The 24,357-nt window shown below is 41.1% G+C and overlaps 1 protein-coding gene across 17 annotated transcripts in view; it reads left to right on the top strand.

The window, feature by feature from the left end:
• Nucleotides 1-24,357, top strand: part of AKAP13 (A-kinase anchoring protein 13) — a 322,839-nt gene that overhangs the window by 214,923 nt on the left and 83,559 nt on the right. For all 17 annotated transcript variants that reach the window (XM_045067346.1, XM_045067354.1, XM_045067353.1 and 14 more), the window contains 2 exons: nucleotides 8,212-8,287; nucleotides 13,444-13,580. In XM_045067346.1, the coding sequence (XP_044923281.1) occupies nucleotides 8,212-8,287; nucleotides 13,444-13,580 (213 nt within the window). The remainder of the gene's footprint in view (nucleotides 1-8,211; nucleotides 8,288-13,443; nucleotides 13,581-24,357) is intronic.

The raw sequence follows: 24,357 nt of genomic DNA, 5'->3' as shown, positions 1-24,357 counted from the left end.
TCTCTGTAAAGTCACTGCAGATGATGAATTCAAAGATTAATCATTAGGCATCCACCGTAAAATCCACGCTTGTCACTCGGTTGGGAAACCCACGGAATTAAGATGTGCTTCCCTTCTCAAAAAGCTCACCCTTCAGAGCAGACGCTGTCACCAGTACAGTTAGTACGCGGGGATACTGTCCGCGAATCTAACCTCACGGGGTGTGTGTGAGCTCCTCTCCGAAATGGCATCATGCCTCCTCCTGGGGCAGGAGAGAGACCCAGTCCAGCTGACGGTATTTTATAAACTTCAGTACTGTGAATCTAGAGATATCAAGAGGTGTTTACAGTTTTAATTCTGATCTTACCTGTTCTGTTAAATAAAACGTGCTCTTTCCAAAGTCATGAGAAACGTCACAGTTGCCCAGTCCAGTAACTTCTAACTTTCATCTCCTTTGACATCTCTGCAGCAGTTGGCACCTTGGACCTACCATCTCTTCTCAAACCTCTGCTTCCTTAACTTGTGTGAAACTGAAGCTCTCTGAATGCTTCTGCTTCTACAAGGGTGTGGCAGTCTCTGACTTCCCCACTCTCCGCGTTGTGCAATCCCTTGCCTGCAGCCGAAGTAGAGTGGTTAACTCTGGCCCCAGGTCTCTCTGTGTCATTTGTGACTTGGCCAGAAATACGCGCAGCATTTACAACGTGGTTACTGCTTATGGCGCTCCGCTCATTCTCCTTTCTATTAATTACAGCTCACGTTGTCCCAGGCAGCACACATCTCAGTGTGTGCAAGGCCCACAGTAACCAACCACTTCCACGTCTCTCTCACATAAACTGGAAATCCTTGCAGGACACTTTCTTGAGTACTTCTGCTTTTAAGGTTTCACAGAATGATTTGATATATAGGAGATATTTAATACTTTTTTTTTATTAAATAAGGAGAGAGGCAAACCTAAGGGTGATGCACATTACATCTTCATACTGTCTTCCTTTCCTAGAAAGTAACCAACAGATTAAAATATATTTTCCATTTAAAAAATATATACTCCCAGGGCACCTGGGTGGCTCATTCAGTTAAGCGTCTGCCTTCTGTTTGGGTCATGATCCCAGGGTCCTGGGATTGATTAAGCCTGGCATCCTGCTTCCCTGCTCAGCTGGGAGTCTGCTTCTCCCCCACCCAACCCCGCCATCCCCACTCATATGCTCTCTTGTGCTCTCTCTCAAATAAATAAATAAATAAAATCTTTAAATAAACACACATACTCCCGGGAGATACCACTTCACACCTCCTAGGATGGTTACAATCAGACAGATAAACAGACAAGAACAATTACAAGGGTTAGCACAGATACGGAAAGATAAAACATCAGTACGTTGCTGTAGGGACATCAAAAGGTGCAGGCCCTTTGGAGAGGTCTGGCAGTTCCTCAGAATGTTAAACGTGAAGGTATCACATGACCCAGCAGTTTCACTCCTAGGTGTAAACCCAGGAGAAGTGAAAACACCCAAACAAAAAGTTGTACATGGATTTTCATAGCAAGCATTATTCCATACTGCTAGAAAGTGAAAACAGCCCAAATGTCCATCAACTGAAGAATAAATAAACAAACAGAATGTGGGTATCCCCACACAGCGGAAGATGATTCAGTAGTAAAAGAATGAAGTACTGATACGTGCTGTGACATGGGGAAACCTTGAAAACCCTTTGTGAAGGAAAAGCAGCCAGTCGCCAGAGACCCATAATGTGTGGTTCCGTTTCTGTGAAGTGTCTGGAGTAGGCGAATCCACAGACACAGAAAGTGGACTCAGGATTGCCCAGAACTGGGAGGTAGAGGTGGGGTGGGTGCCAAGACTAGCAGGTACAGGATCTTCTTGGCGGGATGAAGTGTTCTCAACTCAGACATTGGTTACCAGTTATAGGACTCTGAAGATCCTAAGCCATTGAATCATATGCTTTAGGTGGGTGAGTTTTAAGAGTATATAATCACATCCCAGGAAAGATGTTAAAATGCCAAATTAAAAACACATGCATGTGCGCTTGCATGTGCACAGGCACACACACATTCATTGTGCTGTGGTATCCTGGCTTTGATCCCGGAACAGAAAAGAACATTAGTGGAAAGAGAAACGAAATCCAAATCCAGTCTAGAATTTAGTTAATGGTAATGTACCGATGTCAGTTTCCTACTACCCACAAATGTACCAGGGTTATGTAAGACGTTTCTCTTAGAGACACTGGGGAGGGAGGGGTATATAAGAACTATGTACTATCTTTGTAACTTTCCTGCCAGCCTAAAGCTCTGATGAAATAGAAGATTTCCCAAGTTAAATTTAAAGAACAAAAAGTAATTTGTAAAGAAAAATTTGGGAAACTACCGAAAAGTTAAAGTAGATATTGTTTCTTTCTTTCTTTTTTTTTTTTAAAGATTTTATTTATTTATTTGACAGAGAGAGATCACAAGTAGGTGGAGAGGCAGGCAGAGAGAGAGAGAGGAGAAAGCAGGCTCCCTACTGAGCAGAGAGCCTGATGTGGGGCTCGATCCCAGGACCCTGAGATCATGACCTGAGCTGAAGGCAGAGGCTTAACCCACTGGGCCACCCAGGCGCCCCTAGATATTGTTTCTTTACCTTTATTCAAGCATAATCATTCAATGAATAACTGAATCAGATTAAGGTTTTTCACCACATAGGTGTGATTCTGTCAAGAGACTTTTGCCTTCCACTGTGTTTAAATGTTTTAATACTATTTAATATATACTAACTGTCAAAACTGCGATAGGTACGAGGTTTTACCCCACTTGAAGGTTCCCAAGTTAGCCTGACAGTTTCTGGGGTGCTAGCTGAAGTCACAGGGCTCCTGGGTCCAGGGACAAAGGAGTTTATTGCTTATCGCACAAAAAAGCACCATGCGTTTTGCTTCCTTGTTGGTTCCTCTTGCTTCCCAAGTCCCCCAAGGGCAGCACAGAGCAGCGCAGGAGGGCGCTGTGTCACAGCTGAGAAACCCCACCCTTAGGAAACCTCAGTTTTTATAATGGGCAGTGAGCCTGCCTGATCTTTGCCCTTGATTGAGACATTATCTTTATTATGGGAGACAGTAAACAAACCTACCCTTTGCTTTGGAAAGAAACAGTATCTCTCTTTTTCAAGGCTGTTTGATTTACAAACGTTTTGGAAAAGATAGTTTAGAACAGAAGGACAATCAGTGCCTTTGCTCACAAGACCTGGGGAAGATAAGAGAGACACACAAAGACACTCTTCCACCATTAATATGTTCTCACCACTGTTATTCAGAAATGGGTGTATTCACCTGGGTGGCTGAGTTGGTTAAGCCTCCAGTTCCTGATTTCGGCTCAGGTCATGATCTCAGGGTTGTGAGATCGAGCCCTGTGTCAGGCCCCACTCAGTGTGGAGTCTGCTTGAGATTCTCTCTCTCAGTCTCCCTCTACCCCTACCACCACTCATGCTCATTCTCTCTTTCAAATAAATTAGTCTTTAAAAAAAGATTTGATTTAACCTTAATTTCATTATTATGTGTTAATTTTGATAAATATTTTAATTTTTTAATTTTGATTTAAACAATACATTATTGTAGTTACATACGATTAATGTATTAGTCACATTATGTATTTATATATATTATACATTTTGCAAATTGTTTAACTTACTTTTTCTAATATACAGATGCCTAAAATGAAATGAAAGGTATAATCAGTTAGTCCCTTACATATTGAAGGCCGAGAATGTTCAGTTTACTCATTGGCTGTGGAATTGAGAAGGCAATGAAAAATATCCTGAGATAAAGAATTTGTGCAAAGGTTCCTAAATTTTAATGAAACTAGAGGATTGTAATGTTAAGGTGTTTGGTAGTTATAAAAACTAAAAACATATATATTGCACTTATATTTAAGGGATTTTTTTCAGTTCTGTTGGAATATAATTTATATACAGTAAAAGTCAACTTAAGTTCACAATTTGATGAGTTTTGACAAATGTTTAAGTTATGTATAACAATATCAAGAAATTATGTATAATAACTTCTGCAGTCATGGTAGGAATATTGCTGTCACTCCCAAAATTCCCTCCTGTCCCCTTGCAGTCATTCTGTTCCTCCAGTTGAATCACTAATAAACTTCTCACCCTATTTTTGCCTTTTCTAAAATACTGTATGGAACTATGTCCTAGGCAATGTTTTTTGTCTGGCTTTTTTTTTTTTTTTTTTCTATTAACATCATGTTCTTGAGACTCAATCATGCTGTTTGTATCAGTGGTTCATTCCTTCTTATTGTGAGTGTGTTGCATTGTATGAATGTACCACTATTTGTTTATCCATGTACCTGTTGACAGCAAATTGGGTTGTTTCTAGTTAGGGGCTCAGCCGCTCTGAGAATCCCAATAGAATTCTTTGTGCAAAGATATGTTTTGTTTTTCTTGGGTGAATGAATACCCATCAGTGGGATTGTTGTGTTGTATTAAATGTCTGTTAGTGACATTATAAGAAATTGCTAACCTGTTGTCTAAAGCGGCTGTACTGTTTCACATTCTGGTAACGTATCAGTGCTCAGTTTCTTCACGTCTTTGCCAACACTTGGTATTATCAGTCTTTAATTTTAACCATTCTGATAATGGACCATTACTCTTTTTGGTTTCAGTGTGCTCTTTCCTGATGATTTATGATGTTGGGCACCTTTTCTGTGTTCTTCGCCAATCATATATATTCTTTGTTGAAATAATTTCTCAAGTCTTTTGACCATTTTAAAACGTGTTGTTTGTCTTATTATGGCATTTTAAGAGGTTTTTCATGGTCATTTATAATTTAATATGTGCTTTAATAATTTATATTTTAATATAGTTTCTATTACTAGTCCTTTTTCAGATAGATCCTGTATAAATATTTTCTCCTAGTCTATGGTTTGCCTTTTCATCTTCCTAACAATGCCTTTGAGGAGCAAAAACATTAATTTTGATGCGGTCAATTTTTTCAGGTTTTCATGTGTGCTAAGAAATCTTTGCCTGACCCAAGATCACAAAAATATTCCCCTCCTCTAGAATTGTAGTTTTAATATTTAGGCATATTTTTAGTTCATTTTTATAGCTGATACAAGATTTGAGGGAGACTTACAAATATTGAGGGTTTTTGTTTTTTTTTTCTGCCAACCTTTTTTTTGTTTGCATGTGGATATCACCTGTTGCAGGATTATTTGTTCAGAAGAATGTTCTTTTTCCTGGTTGGAATAACACTTGGCATCTTTGTCAGATATCAATAGCCCATATCTGTGAAGGTCTGTTTGTAGATTCTCTCTTACTCCGTTGATCTAAAAGTTTGTCTTTGTGCCAGTATCACCCTGGCTTGATGACTGTACCTTTTGTAATGAATCTTAGAATCAAGTAGTGATCATTTGGGGGAGAATTCACAACTTAACAGGACGAAATTTTCTGATGTATAAACATGAGGTCTCTATTTAAGCATGCTTTAATTTTCCTTATCAGTGTTTTCTGATTTTTAGAATACAAGTCTTGCTCAGATTTTCTTAATAATTTTATATTCATTGATGCTATTGTAAATGGTATTACTTTCGTTTTTAATTTTTTAAATTGTTCACTGCTAACATATAGAACTAGTGCTGCTTTTTTATATATTGACTTTGTATCTTGCAGCTTTGCTAAGCTGATTTATTCCAGCAGCAGTTTTGTAGATTCCTGAGGATTTTCTATGTAGTCAGTCATCCTGTCTATGAATAAAGGAAGTCTTACTTCTTCCTTTCCAGACCCCTGTGCATTTTATTTCTTTTTCTGCTTTACTGAATTGGCTAGAAACCCCTATACAGTGTGGAATAAAGGTGATGAGTGTGGACATTCTTGCCTTGGTCTTGATCTCAGAGCGAAAGCATTTGGTCTCTCTTAAGTATGATGCTAACTGTGGGTGTTTTGTGTGTGTGTTGTTTTTTCTTTTTAATAGATACCCTTTATCAGGCTGAGGAATTTCGTTTCTGTTTCCACTGTTCTATGAGTTTTATCATGAATAAATGTTTACTTTTGCCCAGCACTTTCCTACATTTCTTGATAATCATTAATTTGTGGCATTTTTGATCTGTTAATAAATTGATTTTTCAACATTCCTTGAATGAACTTGGTCTTGACAACTTGATCTCTTTTCTGTGTGCTAGATTCAGTATCTTAATTTTTGTTCAGGATTTTGCAGCTAAGTTTCTGAGGGATTTTGATTTATATTTTTCTTATAATGTCTGTCTAGGTTTGGTGTCCAGGGGATGCTGGACTCATACAAATGAGCTGTGTGTTGTTCCTTCCTTTTCTATTTTGTGTAAGAGTTTGTGTAGAATTGGTATTATTTCTTCCTTAAATGTTTGGTGGCATTCACCCCTGACGCCTTCTGGGCCTGTAGATTTCCTTATAGGAAGGTTTTTAACTGAATTCAATGTCTTTAATAGAATAAGGGTATTCAGGTTATCTTCTTGAGCAAATTTCAGTAGTTTGCGGTTGCCATGGAATGTTTCCATTTAATCTAACTTGTTGAATCTGTTACAGTGATGTTCATAATATCCCTTTGTTATCCTTCCAATGTCTGTAGGATCTGTAATGATGACTTCTTTTCATTCCTTATGCTTGCAGTTTTTAACTTTCATTCTTCTCAGTCTGGGTAGACTTTACTGATATCATTAATCTAGTCAGGGAATCAGCTTTTGGTTTCATCAATTTTCTTTTAATTTTTTTTTAAATATTTTATTTATTTGTCAGGGACAGAGAGAGGGAGAGGGAGAGAGGGGGGCAGGCAGAGGGAGAAGCAGGCTTCCCGCTGAGCGGGGAGCCCAACATGGGACTCGATCCCAGGACCTTAGGATGGTGACCTGAGCGGAAGGCAGACGCTAAACCGACTGAACCACGCAGGCGTCCCTGATTTTATTTTTCTGTTTTCTATTTCATTGGCATCTGTTCTTTGTTTTCTTTATCCTTTTTGCTTTGGGTTAGTCTGCCTTTGCTAGTTTCTTAAGGTGGAAACTTAGATCATTGATTTGAGACCTCTCTTTTCTAATATAGGCATTTAATGTTATAAATTTTGCTCTGAACACTGTTTTAGCTTTGTCTCACAAATTTTTATATGTTATGTTTGAATTTTTGAGTTTGAGATATTTTCTGATATTTAACTAATTACACAATGATTCCTTAAAGATTTCTTCTTTGATTCATGGATTTTTAAGTTTTTGTGTGTTTTTTTGTTTTGTTTTGCTTTTTAAATGTTTGTGGTTTTTCCAGGTAACTTCTTATTTTGGTTTCTGATTTTGATACTGTTGTGGTCAGACTGCATATGTAGTATGATTTTAATCCTCAAATTTGATACTTCTTTTTTGCCACAGAATATGGTTTGCTTTGGTGAACATTCCATGACTATTTGAAAAGAATGTGTATTCTGCCTTTGTTGGGTGAATTGCTCTGTATGTGTTGGGTAGATCAAAGTGGTTGCTAGTATTTTTCAAGTTTTCTGTATCCTTACTGATTCTGTGTCTAGTTTTATCAGTTATGGGGAGAGAACTATTGAAATCTTTCATCATAATTTTAAAAATTATATTCTTTTAAATTTAATGATAGTAGATGGTTATGATGTTAGTTAGATGACTGAGAGCTGTAAAGGCTAAATTAAAAAAATAGGGGAATGTTTTCTTCTTAATATGCGATAGATTCCCATAGACTTGTTCTCCATTGCCAGTTCTGTCGCTTACTACCTCAGCAACACTGCTGAGCTTATTCTTTGGATACGGGTAATACAAACTTCTTGTAGCTGTTGTGGGGATTAACTTAATAATACATAGAATTCTCTACTGTCTGATCTCCAGTGGACAATAACTCTTGAATACATAGAAATTATTTTTGTTTTTTTTTAACTTGCAAGTAAAGATATCAAATATGTATTTTAATCTTTGATGCATTGCATTTGTTAATTTCTTTCTTTTTTTTTTTTTTTAATTTCACCCTTGGCCTGCACCAGGTTTTCTCTTTGTTTATCTTTTTCCTGTTGCTTTTATTGGAGCCTTAATTGAGCATAGCATGCCTTGATTGTGTTGTGAAAAGGATTTTTTTCTTGTCCTAATTTTGCTCCCTTTACAATAAAGTATTAAAAAGGTAAAAGTGTTGGTACAACAGATACACTTGCGGCAGCTGTAAAATCATCCCACTATTACTTCGCTCTCTGAAAGTCGATGTGGTTTTTTTTTTCTTTCAGATAAATCGAGAAAGCTGGTGTCCGATAAAACCATGCCCCGATACAGCACCTCTGTTGGCCCCCACACAGAGCCCAGGTGAGCAGGGGTCTTCCAACTTCCAGGTGCTTGAATAACTGTGACTTAAATCTCCCATTTTTTACACTGAAGTCCCCGTCTGATTCCAGACCTCTTTTGGAGTACTGTCCTTCCTTACTGTGCCATGCAGTAAATCAGAAGAGAGGGGTATGTGTGATTTGGGTTTGTAGGCATTTTTTCTCAACTGAGAATAAATATGTAGTGTCCTAGAATTAACCTACATTTCATATAAGTAGTGAATCTTCACATGTGGCTTTCTGACTCATCACTTCTGTGAAGGCATATGTGCTGTGCACATACATAGGATCGTGGTTTCTCAGTCTGATAAAACTATAAATATTTATTGAGAACTAATCCTGTGGCTCTCCATTTTGGCTGCACATCGAAGTTATTTGGGGAGATTTAGAAATACACTGCTGCCTGGGTCCTGCTCGCAGAAGTTGTGATTTAATGGGGCCTAGGGTGTGAGCTGGACCTCAGAATCTTTGAAAGCTCCTTTGGTGACTCCACTGCATAGCCAGGATTGAGAACCCTAAACTTTGGAAGTATTGTCCCAATTGAGAGGTGTTAGTAACAGCAGGTGAGGGTCAGCTGCTAAGACCCGGCTTGTTAATGGCTTGTTAATGACATAGCGTATGACTTGTGGGTAGTTAAGATGCCCATCTTTTTCCCCAGATTTAGCCACTAATTCACAGTGATGTAAGGAAAGTTCCCTAATGTCTGTGCACTCTATTGTCTCCCATCTCTCAAGAGTTACTAGCTCTCAGTGGGGCGTGTTGCCTGAATGACACGGTGCGTAACTGTAAGTCTCTGGGCCTGTTGTGAGTGCTGGTAATTTGTACCCTGGGCTCTTGAGTCGCCTTGAGTCAGCAACACCTCTGTTTACCTTTATAGGTTTTACTGACCTGCTTTAAAATTTATTGAAGCCTCACTGACTGGTAGTTGTGGATGTCCTGCGGTAGTATTAAATCGAAAGACAAACTTTCCAAATCCTGTATCTCCCAAGAGCTTTCCTACTGATTCTCAACTCTTCAACTTTATTCCAAAGGTAGTGTTAGAGACAGAGATGAAAAGTGTTCTTCCCTAGTTTTGTCTCACATGGAGGATATTATGTTATAGTTGTGTTTAGGGTCCTGTCATGTTGTAAGATTGACCCTGATCATGGATTTAGCTGACACTTAAACCCTGCCCAGCCCCCTAGAATCTTCTACTTAAAAGTGTACTACTGGGGCACCTGGGTGGCTTAGTGGGTTAAAGCCTCTGCCTTCAGCTTGGGTCATGATCCCAGGGTCCTAGGATCGAGCCCTGCATCGGGCTCTCTGCTCAGCGGGGAGCCTGCTTCCTTCTCTCTCTCTCTCTCTCTCTCTCTCTCTCCCCCTCCCTCTCCCCCTCCCTCTCCCTGCCTCTCTGTCTACTTGTAGATCTCTGTCTATCAAATAAATAAATAAAATCTTTTAAAAAATAAGTGTACTATTTACTGTATCTTGGTTCCTTGAGCTAGCTGTTCAGGGTCTTTTCTGAAAGTACAATGACGCCCAACCATGCAAGCAGTGAAACTAAGTTTCTCCTCATGCTGGAGTTCAATTTACTCATTTAAAGAAATGAATTTTGAACCCCTGAGCATTTTCCCCAGGACATCCTCTTGGATTTTGTTGACAATGTCTGCTCCATACTCCAGCCCCAAGCATAACTACTTTGGTGTTTTTAAAGTGGGTCTTTTTAACTCTCTGTGTAACAGCATCCAAGATCTGGATTTTGCTTTTGTGCTTCAGACCTGAGTTTTTGATTTTAGCAAATTTTGGGGTGAGTTCTAAGCCCTTTGGATCTTGGAGGTTTCATTTATGTTACGAGCACAGCTCAAGAGAGCAATAGTGTAAAACCAAGGAGGATAACGTGTTTTAAAATCACTTTGGATATTCCTCCAGTATGGATAAATACAGATTTATTTATTTAAGTACAAATAAATACCAATGCATTATGAGTAGCATGGTTCAGCAAATCCCAGTGGGCGCTGGTGGTGGTTTTTCCTGTCTTTCATGGCCTGCTATAATTTGTTTGCATATATATAATTTTAGACCCAAATGACTAGACAGCAGCTAAAAAATGACATGTTTTCCTAGCTTTTAAAGAAGTTAATGTCTCAGGACACAAAAGTTTATAGGTAGGTTTATATACGAGTCATAAAACAGGACTGACCCATGTCAAGGTAATGTCCTTACCAGATACTTGCACAGCGTAGGTTAATAACGAAGGCTCGCCTTCATTAGGTGTGTTTGTCACACACCTGATGTGTGCAAGGGGCAGGGCTCTGGTTACCGTTTTCATAAATTCTTTCTAACAGTCTCTATAGCTGTTTTAGGGAGGTCCTGATCGTCCCGTTTCACTCGTGTGGAAATGAAGGCTTAGGGGTTAAATGACTTGTTGCCTGGGATCCTGCTGCTAAAAGTCAGCTGAGGGAGATTTAAGCCAAACAGGACCGACTCTAAAAGCAGTCAGTGCTCAGTGTTCTTGCTTCTACCTGCATGTGTTGCTCCCCCTTATTCTTAAGGAAGAGGGCCGGTAGGAAGGCCTGTGACATACAGTGGGAATTAACTTTGCCTTTAGTGGGGTTTCATGATGGCTTAGGATCTTTTTCTCCCCCCTTGTTCCCTGTTTTTCTCCCCCCACTGCTGGCCTCCAGCTCGACAGTTAGGATTGTATCACACAGCAGAGTCATCCTCCAGCTTGATTTGCTGGCCCAGATTTATTTTCTGGGTGAGCTATTCCTACCAGGGCTGAATCTGGATCTTCCCTGTGAATTTTCCATTAGAACGTCTTGAATTGGTTTGTTTTCCAGTCTGGACTTGGGACGTGGTCTATTTGCCTGCCAGCTGGAGACCAGCAGCTCAGCATAGTGCTGCGACAGCCCTTTCTTTTCTTGGCCAGCCCCCTGTTTTCCCCTCAACCATGAAATGGAGTTTTTGATTTTTCCAAGTGGGGAAAGGGGGAGAAGTAGAAAGGTCACACACACCAACTCCACCTAAGTGAGTACATACTCCGAAATTGGTGGCGGGAGGGGTGGTCCAGAATACTCATGATTTCCAGTCTTTTAAAGGCAGGGCTATTCCCATTGAATGAAACACTCAGAAATAGTTTGGACCAACCAAGACTGAAATAGACTAGGGTTTTTTTCTTTTTTTCCTTTAATGAAACATTTTCAGGTTAATCTGTGGGCCCCGCCTTGCTCCCGGTGGCATCCTTTGTGTACTTCTATGTTGGAACTGTCTCTTCATATGTCTGCTTCTATTACAAGATTGTAAATTACCCCACACACATACACAGACTAAATATCTCTTTTTATTTGGATAATCCCCAATACCTAGTCAAATACTAACTGACAGAGGAAGTAATTTTATGATCAAGTAATTCATGACCTGTATACCAGTACAGTGTTCTTTGATCCTTCCTCTAAGATTCCCAGCTAATCCAGGGCAAAAAATTTATTAATGATCAATAATTAGCTAATTCAGATAAGAGAAACTTTCTTTTCTCATCCTGCAGTGTGCACGCACATGTGTGCGTGCTCTCTCTCTCTCTCTCTCTCATACACACACACACACACACACACACACACACACACGTACAATTATTGTCCAAACATAGACCCTGAGAATTTAGGGAGACATTGGGGTTTGTCTAATCTCCACTTCCCCTTCTGTGTATGCATCTTTTCTGAAACCTCTTGACAAAGTCGTTCAGCCTTTGCTCCGCCCCTTCTGGTGAAGTGACGGGTTACTTTCTGGAACTCCCAACCCATTGCCCAGAAGCCTACTTCTAGCAAAGCTCCGTGGCTTCCACACAGCAGGCTTTTTGTTCTGCCTCTGGAACAGCACACAGCAAATCTGCAGCTGCCTTTGGACACATTTTCTTCAAGCTCCTGTGCAAGTCCACGTGGTTCTTGAGTGTTCCCACTGTTGTGTCCTCCTCACCCTGCATGCATTTCTGTTTATCAGTGTTTGACTTTAAATGTTACCTAGGGACAGACATGATCCTGTGGGTGCAGTGTAGCTGTCACATAATAGTAGGACTGTCCCTATTTTGGACTTGGGTACACTGTCTATTAATGGAGTCTGAAGCCATCGGTATTTTTTGTTTTGCTGTCACCTTGTATCATCAGCTCCTCTTGAATCTGCTTTCAACTAAAACCTCCAGGTGGCGTGTTCATGAACTGGTAGCCTTCTGATCTGTTGTGTCCCTCGTCGCTTAGTATCACCTGCAGAGTTGATATATGTGTGTCTGAATCCCATATAAAAATGCTAACTGAAATGGAAATGCTTCACTCTCCAGACTTCTTGAAGGAGGTTGATACCTACCCACTAGCCGACTTTCATTGGGCTCTTGCTTTTACCGCATACAAATATTTTTAATTCTTTTGCTTCTAGGTCTTATGTCCCTTTTGTTACAGAATTAATAGGAGAAAGTGGGTTAAATACCCTGCTAATTTCAGTGTACTGAGTGTTTAGAACTCCTTGATCTACAGCATAATGTTTCTGTCAGGGCCCCCTCTGTCTGATTCACCAGAGTCCCTAGGATAGTTATTGAACTGAAGACAGATTCTAGACGATACATTTCTCTTTAGTGATTATTCCCCAGTGTCAGGTCTGCTTAAGGTAGAAGCTAAACAATTCCATTTCTGTTATTATTCAATAAAACCCGTAAGTGTAATATACTGACATTTGTGTTAGATATGCTTTCCCTCCTTTATTAATCCTAGTGTTTGGCTAGGTAACAAGTTTCCAGAAAGAACTTAAGTCTTAGAAATTTGGCCATAAACTATCACATAGTTTCCTAATAAAGGACATCTGATTTTAGTAGCAAAAGAAAATATTTTCTAACTACCAAAAGGAAAAGATTCCCACTTAAATACCTAAATACAGATGGAATTGTGGTTCTAAATTACCATTTTATCTTTTGGTGCTTTTGGTTTACATGGCAAACTCATGGTTGTCTCATAGTAACAGTCACCCTAGAACTGGGATACTAGAGTTAAAAAGCTACCAATCCGACCGCGTCCTTTACAGCTGCTTAATACTAGAAGGAGGGGACGTTAGTTGGTTGACTTACAAGGTGAATGGCTGCAATGAAAAGGTATTGGCTGAATATATTTTCTTTCTCAGAATGTGAGAACTTCCTGGATGTTGGACTGGGCAGAGAGTGTGCCTCAAAACAAGGAGTCCTCAAAAGAGAATCCGGCAGTGACTCTGACCTCTTTCAGTCACCCAGCGAAGAAGTGGACAGCATCATCTTCCCCAAGGTACTGTCCACCTCAGTATGCGACCCCTGCCGACCATACTGAGCATCTCCAGCTCTGTGTGATCCTGGAGAAGAAAGCGTCCTCCCTTCCAGAGAAGGGAGCTCCAGGTGGCCGGGGCTTAGAAAAAGGCATCAACCACTTTATCCTCTGTAGAGTTGTGGCTGGTTACACGCAGGCTTTGAAGCCTAACGAAATGGGAGTTCCTTTGGTGTGAATTTAATCAGAGGAAGGTGAATGCTTTTCAGTGGGCAGGAAGGGACCGCAGCTCAGACTGTAACACGTCATGTGTCTAAACTAACCGTAGAGGCATTTCTGATTAATGTGTTTAGGCCTGAAGCTCGTTGCCCAGCTTGGTGATGTCACCCCTCCTCATCTAGCCTGCTTAATTGGAACTTTCTAGATCTCTGCTGGGGAACCCAGACTGTCTTCTCCCCAGTGAAGAGCCAGACCCATGCACATGAGTCACCGTGTGTTTTCATATCATCTGAGGCTCTCCAAGGGGTCGGGGGATGGGGGCGGTTTGCTTTCTTTTGCTTATGTTTGTATCTAGTAGCAGAGAGTTCTGTTTTGTCTCCTGAGAAGCAGAATAGTGGGCTTTCCCACAGCAGGATCCGCAGTGGTACTCAGTCATATGCCACACGTGGTTGTCTTAATCGAGAGGCGGGTGAGGGGGCAGAAACACAGCAGCTGGGAGCACGCCTTTATGAAGCTGTCCCATAAGTTACAGGAAAGGCATCCTGGGATCCTGGGCTAGCACATATTTAAAGCCTCTGTAAATGTCCCCTCAAACACTTTCTTTTCACTTGTCCAGTGGCTCTCAATGAGTGCCCATTTGGCCTCCCCTAATTCTTTTCCACCATGTTCCTTTTCCTTGTCCTCGCTGTCTTTTGGGAGGGTCCTTGGAAAAATTCACAGAACTTCAGGATTCCTGTCATTTTTACTCACAGCAGATTGATTCAGTGGTTTCTATAAAGTAAAAAAATCTGCACCCTGGGAAGCTCTCTCCTCCTTTGAGGTGATCTAGAAAGAGGGAAATCATGGTTTTTTTAAAAAAAAATAATAGAATTTGGATAATTTCCACTGTGACTTTGCGATTTTCATTGTAAGGACTTCTGAACCATCCCCCACTGCCAAGAGGAATGCCATTCTGAAGGGGCATGTCTCTCAGAATATTTTACTTGTGTCTCAGATAAACAGATGATATCTCTCAGTTCCCGCTTCAGAATCGAATCACGGACAGTCACGGAAACTGGGTCATGAATACCCGAGGATTTGTTAAACATTTATGTGTGTCTGAGATTTTTCGTAGTCAAAAGGTGTTTTAAAACTGCAGAGTCTTCATTAAGAAAGACTTGCTTGCTCCCTCCTAGGTGCGTGACAGCTCGTCCCTGGACGCTGCCATGTCTGCAGAGTGGTAGTGATTTCTGCTCGCTAAACCCAGTGATTTTCCTAGCTAAAGAGAATTCCAATTTCCTCTGTTTTGCGTCCTTACTCAGACTGCCAAAAACATTGAGGAGATTGTTCAGACGAATGGCTGGTGCTAGATTGGGCAGTTTTTTCAGGATGACTAGACAGATAGAACTGTTAAGAGTTGGAGCATATTCCCCAGAGCAACTTCTACCCACATTTTGTACCGCAGTGGCTCAGAAAAACCAGAAACGGTGGGTGCACCATCATCTCTTTGTGCAAGCACGAGAACGTCGCATGGCCTGGGGCAAGATCTGGAGGGTTCTTCCTCTTAGCTCTTTCCACTTTCCCAAAGTTGGTTGTGACCAAGAGAGGTTTTGCAATAAGAGTTTTCTCCAGCATTCCTAAAGCCAAGGGGTAGCGTATGAAAGGAAAAGGGGAGAGGGGAGAGAGAGAGAGACAGGCTAATACTTAACCAAGTGGTTACTATGTACTCAACACTGACCCGAGTTTCTTATAATGTATGTGATCTCATTTCGAGCTCCCCACAACCCTGTGAGGTGGGTGGTTTTATCCTCATTAAACTCCTGAGGGAATGCCGGCTTTGACTGGTAGAGAGGTGTCGTCCAGATTAGTCAGCTGGTAAGTCACAGTCCTGACTCTACGTAGGCCTGACTCTACGATCTCTTCCCTGTCTCGATCTCCAGACACCTGCTTTAATAGCCAGTGATTTACACAGAAGCAGGGTGGTGTCCCTCCCCGGCTGCCTCAGTGGACAGCCACACAGCGTGTGCTGTGAAGCATCACCCTGTCCTGGAGTGCCTTCCCCTCTCCCGTCTCTAAAAAATCATCTCTGGGCAAGGCATCACAACATTCTTCTCTGCGAACCATGAGTAGTGCGTTAGGTCACTTCCTACAGCTGTGTGTGTGTGTGTGTGTGTGTGTGTGTGTGTGTGTGAGACACACACACACACTCTGGCCTCATAGAGGTCTCTTCAGCCTGCAGTGTTGGTCACAAACCCTTTGCCTTACCCTTCAGTTTCCGTCCAGCCTGCCTTCCAGTAAATAGGACTCGGGTGAGAGGAGCTTCCTGATTATTCTCCTGAATATTTGCTAGTTCTAAGGTCGTCATCTTCTCCATAGATCAACGGCATAAAATTTAGATTTTTTTTAAAAGATTTTATTTATTTTACTTGAGAGAGAGCATACAAGTTGGGTGGAGAGGGAGAAGCAGGCTTCACCGCTGAGCAGGGGGGCCAGTGAGGGGCTCGATCCCAGGACCCCAAGATCATGACCTGAGGTGAAAGCAGACACTTAACCAACTGAGCCCCCCCAAGTACCCCTAGGTTATGTTTTTAAAATAGGAAGAAATCTTGGACTTTTTCTTGGCACCAGCAAAGAAAGAATGATCATAAAATACATAATCTCAGCTACCCTATTATCCAAAAGGTTAATTGAAGTCCACGAAAATATTGATAGTTGCTTTTTTCCCAAGGAGAATTAGATAAAGCACTCATACCTTGTTTTTTTCTCCAGGCTGTAAAATGTATCCACAGTTGAGAAAATCAGAGAAACTCCCCTAAGATGCTGTCTTAAGGAAGCACACTTCCTTTCTTAAGCTAGTTCGCTCTCAAGTACTTGGTCACCAAGCCAAAAAGTTTTTAGCCTTTCAGGGATAAAAGTAGTTATACTTACAGAACCCAAATTCAAAAAACTTTATTATTTATGCACAAGTATTGAAACTTACTATAATTTCAGAACTGTGAAGCAGCTCACTGTCACATGCTTAAGATTCTTAGACAAATTATCGCACACAAATGGATTAAACAGTTGGGACATATTACATATTTAAAACATGAGCTGTTATTTGCCAAAGGCACGTGACAGAGTGCCTTGTGTATCATAGACAACAATTCATAAATATTTAATGAATAAGTTATTAAAAATTAAAGGACTAGTATTTTAGCAATATTAAACATTCCTTCGGGTGTGGTAATAGAAAGTGTGTAGTTGTTTTTATATATATATATATATATACTTATGTTACATAATGTTCACTCTTCTTTCTATACCTATACATTATCAATCTGATGTGATTCTTGGTTAAGAGAGCCAGTCGGGCATTTTCCCCCAACACTTTATTAAGAAAATGCTGCAGCATCCAGGAAAGTTGGAAGAGCTGTGCAGTGAGCACCCACCCCCTGGATTCCACCCTTAACGTCATACCCTTGCTTTGTTACTCACCTGTGCAACTGCCCTTCCTTTCTCTACTCACCAGTTAGTGCATCTAACTTTGATGCATTTTTAAGCAAGTTATAGGTAACAATCCACTTTGACCCCTAAATACTTAGAATTCAGTATGTGTTAATAGAGTTGTTTTTTGTTTGTTATAAATTCTCCACACAGTGAAAGGCACAGTTGAGTGACTTTTCCCTCAGCTTTATGAGTTATAGCAGATAAAAATTGTGCATATTTAAATGTACAAGATGATGCTTTGATAGACAAGTTGTGAAATGCTTACCACAATCAGGCCGGAAGTGTCTGTCACCTCACAGAGTTACCTCTGTGCAGATGGTAAGAACACGTGAGATTCACTGTCCTAGCAGACTTCAGGTCCACAGTGCATCGTTAGTAACCGTGGTCGTCATGCCGTCCGTTGGGTCTTCAGAATTGATTCATCTCCTGACTGAGAGCTTGGTCCCTTCGACTAACATCTCCCCATTTCCCCCACCCTCTGGGGAAGCCCTGTTCCACTCTCTGTGCTCAGAGTTGCCATTTGTGGTTTCCATATAGAAGTGACATCATGTAAAAGTCGTCTTTGGCTTATTTCACCTAGCGTGATGCCCTCAGGGTCCATCCATGTTGTTGCAAATGGCGGGGTCTCCTTCTTCTTCTTCTTTTTTTTTTTTTAAACTCTGAGTAACATTTACTTTACCTGTTCAGCTGTCTGTGATGCGTAAGCTGCTTCCACGTCTTGATGCTGAGAACACGGGAGTGCAGGTACCTCTTCAAGACAGTGGCTTTATTTCCTTTGGATACATACCTAGAAGTAGGACATTGTTAGATTCTAGAGAACAGTTCTAGTTTTAATTTTTTTGAGGAACCTACATACTTTTTTCCATTATAGCTGTACCTCGGCGACTTTTAACAAATCCATTCATCCTTATAATCCAAACCTCCATACGAATCAGGCTGTTACCTTCACTTTGGGGAGTTTGGTTATGCCCCTTTTCAGTCTGTCTCCTTTTCAGTCCCCTGGAGGCAACAACTGTTCCAATTTTTTCCCATCTCAGGTTAGTTCTCTTTATTTCAGAGCCTCATACAAACAGAATATGAATGTTATTATTTCTACTGGGTAGATGAGTGAAACTGATGGATCATATGGCAAGTATAAGTTTAGTCTTATAAAAAGTGGCCAGACCTTTTTCCACAGCAGTTGTATCATTTTACATTCTCACCAGCAGTGTATGAGAATTTTGGTTGCTCTGTGCTCTTATCAACATGTATAATTGTTTTAACTTGAGCATTTCTGGTGTGTGTGTAGTGGTAGCTCATTACCGTTTTGATTTACATTTCCTTGACAACCAGCGATAACGGTAAACACATTCTCATGTGTTTATTGGCCACTTGCATATCGTCCTTTGTGGAGTGTGTGTTCACATTTCTTGGCAATTAAAAAAAAATTGATTTGTTTGTCTTTTTGTTGTTGAAAAGTAGGAATTGTATATGGTATCCTGGATACCAGTACTTCATTAGATTATGTTTTGCAAATATTTTCTTGCTGTGCATGGCTTCCCTATTTGCTTTCATAAACATGTGTTGTTGTACTAAATGTTTAGAATTTGGGTGAAGTATAATGCATCCATTTTTTTATGGCTGTTGCTACCTGTGTCCTGTCCTGTTACTGATTTGTCTGCCCCCTGTCAAGATGTCTTCTTTTAGGACATTTATAATTTTGGCTTTTACATGTAGGACTGGAGTCCATCTTAACTTTTTAAAACATTTTTATCACAGATCTGTCATATGTAATAATGAGACTGAGTCCTAGCTGTATTTAGAATCATCTGGAGAGCTCTAAGAAGAAGAAAAAGAATCTGGCCCTTACCCCAGACCAGTTAAATTAGAATCTTATTATGTAGCTTCACTGGACCTCAGTTGTCTCATGTATCAAATGAGAATAATACCTACTAAATCAAATGTGAAAAGAACAAATACATCTAAATCACTTAGTGCAGAGCCCCCCCCCCCCGTGGCAAGTATCCAGTAAATAATCGTTAATCATATTTATGGAATAGTCGTGCTGCCTGTATGCCCAAGTAACAGTCATAGTTTCCCCAGCTTTATGTAGACAGCAGTAGCACTTAATTTAGCCTTTCTCGTTAACTTTTATTTATATCATTATTTTGTAATATCAGTTTCCCTAGTTTATTTTACCTTAAATTAAGCAAAACCGTATCCTTGGGTCACTGCCCCCAGAGTCCAAGCTGTCGGATAGGGGCTGGAGCTTGTGGACAAGCCTCTGTATTACTCACTAGGCCCATTTTTTGCAGGCTTTCTCTTTGACTCCTAGAGATCTTTGTAAGGCTGATCACCGTTTGCAGATTTTCAAGATGGCATAAACTGTAAGGAAAAAGAAGCTGTTGGTAGCCACAATAGGTTTTGTGTGTGTTTCCATCCTCCCATATGCAGGAGGAAAACCATTCAGGACAGCTCACGGGAGGAAGGGCTCATGTGTCAGTCTCAGCTCTAGACTCCACTGTCTTCCTCCCAGGGCACTCACTTTGGCACAAACAAGCACAACTCCCAGCCACCCCTCCTCTCCTGTGTCTACTTTCTGCATCTCTCTTCCTTCTCTACCTTAACCCATTCCCAGTACTACATCTTAAGGGAAACAGAAAATAAAAAATTTGTATTTAGCAAAGAATTATATTCTGGTCATCTGCCTTTAAGGGAAGAAAAACTACACTGGCACCTTTTCTGCAGATAATCAGGACTAATATAAGTCTCTGAAAGTCATTTAATTAGCAGACTTTTTTTTTTTTAAGATTTTATTTATTTATTTGACAGAGATCACACGTAGGCAGAGAAAGAAGGGGAGGTGCATACTCCCCGCTGAGCAGGGAGCCCAACACAGGGTCTATTCCAGGACCCCGGGATCATGACTTGAGCTGAAGGTAGAGGCTTTAACCTACTGAGCCACCCAGACGCCCTTATTAGCAGACATTTTAAGAGAAAATACTTCTCCAAAGAAAGACCCAACATATAATTCAAAAACTGTTTAAGAATGGCTTCAAATATTAGGCATGGAACATTCTGTTATGTGACAGAAGCCATAATTTTTCCTCTTCTGGTTTACAAATGGAAAAACAGCATCCCCAAACCTGCTACTTTCTGTGAGGAGGGGGACAATGGTGAAAGTATCGCTTCTTGTATTTCTTTATTTGGCAGATATCTTTAAGAACTTATTATTAATAAGTTAATTAGTTCAGAGACCGGAAGGGAATACTGGTGGGGGGGGGATCAGACGCTTAAAAAACCCACTTGTTCCCTCTATTCATGATGAAAATAGACAGTACCTTGCCTGACATTAAGGTCTAGCCTCTTCCGATGGAAAGATCATCATCTTAGGTAGACAAATTGAGAAAGTGGCTTATCCAGTAGACAGATGCGTAGCAGTAGAAAGACTGGGACCATGTTCTAGGTTTAATTTTTTATTACACCCCTGACTACTTTCTTTTCTGCCAGGGTAGCATAAAGACATGATGAAGCTGGGAAATTCTTTTGAGAACACATAAGTCTTGGGCAAAAGTAATTCAGAGCCTTCTTTAGATTTAATCCAGCATTAAAGAAAAACCATTCACCTCCAATATTTAGGAAGGAAGACTGACCTCAATTATTGAGTTTGTCCTGGTTTTCCCTTTTCCAAGTAATAACTACAAGCTCATAATTGTTGAACACTAGGAAGTGTCCTAGCACACACCGGGATCAACACTGTGTCGCAGATATATGCTAGACAGATTCCTTCCTCAAAATGTGCACAAACAGGCCAACAATAATTTTCCCATCTTGTTTTAATGTCTTACAAAAGGGTGGATGCTTGTTTGCTTGTTAAGTCTCAGATGAGTAAAGTACCAGAGAGATAACAGGTGGTCTTTCAAGGCTGTGACCCCGTAAGGCCATTAGGTGCCAAATCAAGAGGAAGGACCTCTTCTGTCGTCTGCACATCATTTCCTCATCGGGAAGCCCCAGTTTGTGAGAATATATGATAAATAGCCAAATGGAAACTTGAATTCCTTTTCATTTCCTTCAAAGCCTAGCTGGTGTGTTTGACAATAAGCCCGTCGTGCATTTTGCTTTACACAGCCCTTCTCTTTGTCCCTTGGTACTCTTCTGAGAATTAAAAACAAAGCAGCTTGAGGGTGCGTGTATAGTTTCCTGGGACTGCTATCACCAATTACCACAAATTTGGTGGCATGTAACAACAAAAATGTATTCTTTCACGGTTTGGGAGACAGGAGGGCCTACAGTCCATGTACCAGAGGGGCAGCAGCTTTCCCTCGGGAGGCTCTGAGGGAGAATCTCTCCCCGGCTCCTGTCGAAGCCTCTGCTGCTGGCCAGCACTCCGTGGCCTCAAGCTCTACCTCCCTTTGCCTCTCCCCATGTCTCTCCTCTTCACGCAAGGACACAGCTCTTGTAGGAATTAGGGGCCTTCCTCATGTTGTATGATCTAATCGTAACCAATTACATTTGAGGGGAGGACACACTGAGAAAGCCAAGACATCCTGAAGTCAGTATTTGCGACCATCTACATTGTTCCTCTCTCTGGAGAGCAGCTCCATGATTGAACGCTCTAAGATGCGTAGGTTAGCCCTCAGTAACTTAAAAAGAACAGTTGAGTTTATTTTAAAATATTACCTACCCGATTTTACAATCTACTTGGTTAAAGCATCATTTAATTTTACAGTGTGGCCCAGTGTAGGGAACACAGGGCTTCGAGATCTCATCCTTGCAGAGGCTTTTTTTTTTAAAGAGATTTTTTTTTTAAGTATTCATTTGAAGGGGGGCGGAGAGAAAGAGCATGGGAGGGGAGGGGCAGAGGACGAGGGAGAAGCAGACTTCCTGATGAGCAAGGAGCCTGATGACATGGGGCTCAGCTTGGTCCCAGGATCCTGACATCATGACCTGAGCTGAAGGCAGATGCTTTTTTTTAAAGATTCATTTATTTAGTTGACAGACAGAGATCACAAGTAGGCAGAGAAGAGGGAAGCAGGCTCCCCACTGAGCAGAGGGCCTGATGAGGGGCTTGATCCTGAGCTGAAGGCAGAGGCTTTAACCCACTGAGCCACTCAGGCGTTCCCCCCAACTTTTTTAAAAATATTTTTTACTGTGTTGTGTTAGTTCACCATACAGTACATCATTAGTTTTTGACGTAGTGTTCCAAGGGTTATTGTTTACATATAACACCCAGTGCTCCATGCAGTCCGTGCCGTCCTTATTACTATCACTGGGCCAACCCAGCTCCCCACTCCCTCCCACCTAAAACCCTCAGTTTGTCTCTCCGAGTCCTTAGTCTCTCATGGTTAGTCTGCCCCTCCGATTTCCACCCTCCTTCGTTTTTCCCTTCCTTCTCCTCGTCCTCCGTGCTAGTCCTTACCTTCCACATATAAGTGAAACCATATGATAACAGACTTCCTCTACTTGACTTATTTCACTCAGCATAATCTCCAGTCCTGTCTATGTTGATGCAAAAGTTGGCTATTCATCCTTTCTGATGGCTGAGTAATATTCCATTGTGTATGTGAACCACATCTTCTTTTTTTTTTTTTTTTTTTTATTTATTTATCAGAGAGAGAGAGGGGGAGAGAGCAAGCACAGGCAGACAGAATGGCAGGCAGAGGCAAAGGGAGTAGCAGGCTCCCCGCTGAGCAAGGAGCCCGATGTGGGACTCGATCCCAGGACGCTGGGATCATGACCTGAGCCGAAGGCAGCCGCTCAACCAACTGAGCCACCCAGGCGTCCCGAACCACATCTTCTTTAACCCTTCGTCTGTTGAAGGGCATCTCAGCTCATTCCACGGTTTGGCTGTTGTGGATGTTGCTGCTATGAACATTGGGGTGCGTATGGCCCAAAGGCAGATGCTTAGCTGACTGAGCCACCCAGGTGCCTGCCCTGCCCCCTCAGGGTTTTTTAAAGATGATAAGAGGAACAGAAGGGCAGTTTTAGTTAGAATCAGCCTGAGTTCACGTCTTGCTCCCTGCTCAATGTCTGTGTACGAGGAGGGCCCGAGAGTCAGTCTGGGTCCCGATGACCCCCACATCTCCCTTTTCGTCTCATCCGTCACACATCATTTCAAGAGCAATTGAAGGCAGATGCTTTTTTTTTTTTAAGATTTCATTTTCTGCCACAGAGTAGAAAAAAATTCTTATAAGCTGGAAGAGATTCAGCCCAAAAGTTGTAGAGAATGATTTTGAAGTGTTAATATAAACATTTGAAAATACTCTCCTTCTAGAGAATAGGTCTTACTTTCTGTTCCAAAGCCTAAAGGCTCATTAGTTCTCATAATTTTTAAAATCTTTCTCAAAGAACTATAAGTTTCTTCACTCTTAATTAAAACTTTGAGTAGACTGGCTAATTAGGAAAATACTGTGAAGGAGGAAAAATAAACCACAGAATGCCTTTCCCTAGTCCCTGCTCCCTTTCCTGGAAGAACACAATAAAGATGTTAAGACAGGGGGCACTTGGGTGGCTCAGTTGGTTAAGCAGCTGCCTTCGGCTCAGGTCATGATCCCAGAGTTCTGGGATCAAGCCCCACATCAGGCTCCCTGCTCAGCAGAGGGCCTGCTTCTCCCTCTTCCTCCGCCTGCTGCTCTGCCTACTTGTGGTCTCTCTCTATCTCTCTAATAAGTAAATAAAATCTTTAAAAATAAATAAATAAATAAATAAATAAGATGTTAAGACAGTTCAGTGCCCAGATCTGAGACCGCGATCATGCATCTTCTCGATGTTTGTACTTATCTTCTGGATAAATTCATCCTTCGAGTCTCAGGATGCTTATCTCTCCCTCTGTTACACTCTGTGCTCTGGTGTATGTAGCAAACAGAATGTCGGGCTACCGGGAATCAGAATTGGACTATTTCTCTTAAGCCCTTGACACTGGCCAGGAAAAGAACCTCATCACGTGCTCAAGACTCCATTGCCAGGATTGATTATTTTATATGTAATTTGGCTCGATGATACTGCTAGTCCCTAGTGAAATGAGAAAAGGAACAGATTTCTTCCAAGTAGGCATTCAAGGCCAGAATGTGGGCATTTGTGGCAGATTTTAGGTAGGGTCATAAGCTATTCTATGGTTTTCAAAAGGCCTCTTAAA

The sequence above is a fragment of the Mustela putorius genome, unplaced genomic scaffold (genome assembly GCF_011764305.1).
Source record: "Mustela putorius furo isolate JIRA1106 unplaced genomic scaffold, ASM1176430v1.1 tig00003875_pilon_pilon_pilon, whole genome shotgun sequence".
Lineage (NCBI taxonomy): Eukaryota > Metazoa > Chordata > Mammalia > Carnivora > Mustelidae > Mustela > Mustela putorius.
The sequence above is the reverse complement of the archived record's forward strand: the minus strand, read 5'-3'. Positions and strand labels throughout refer to the sequence as shown.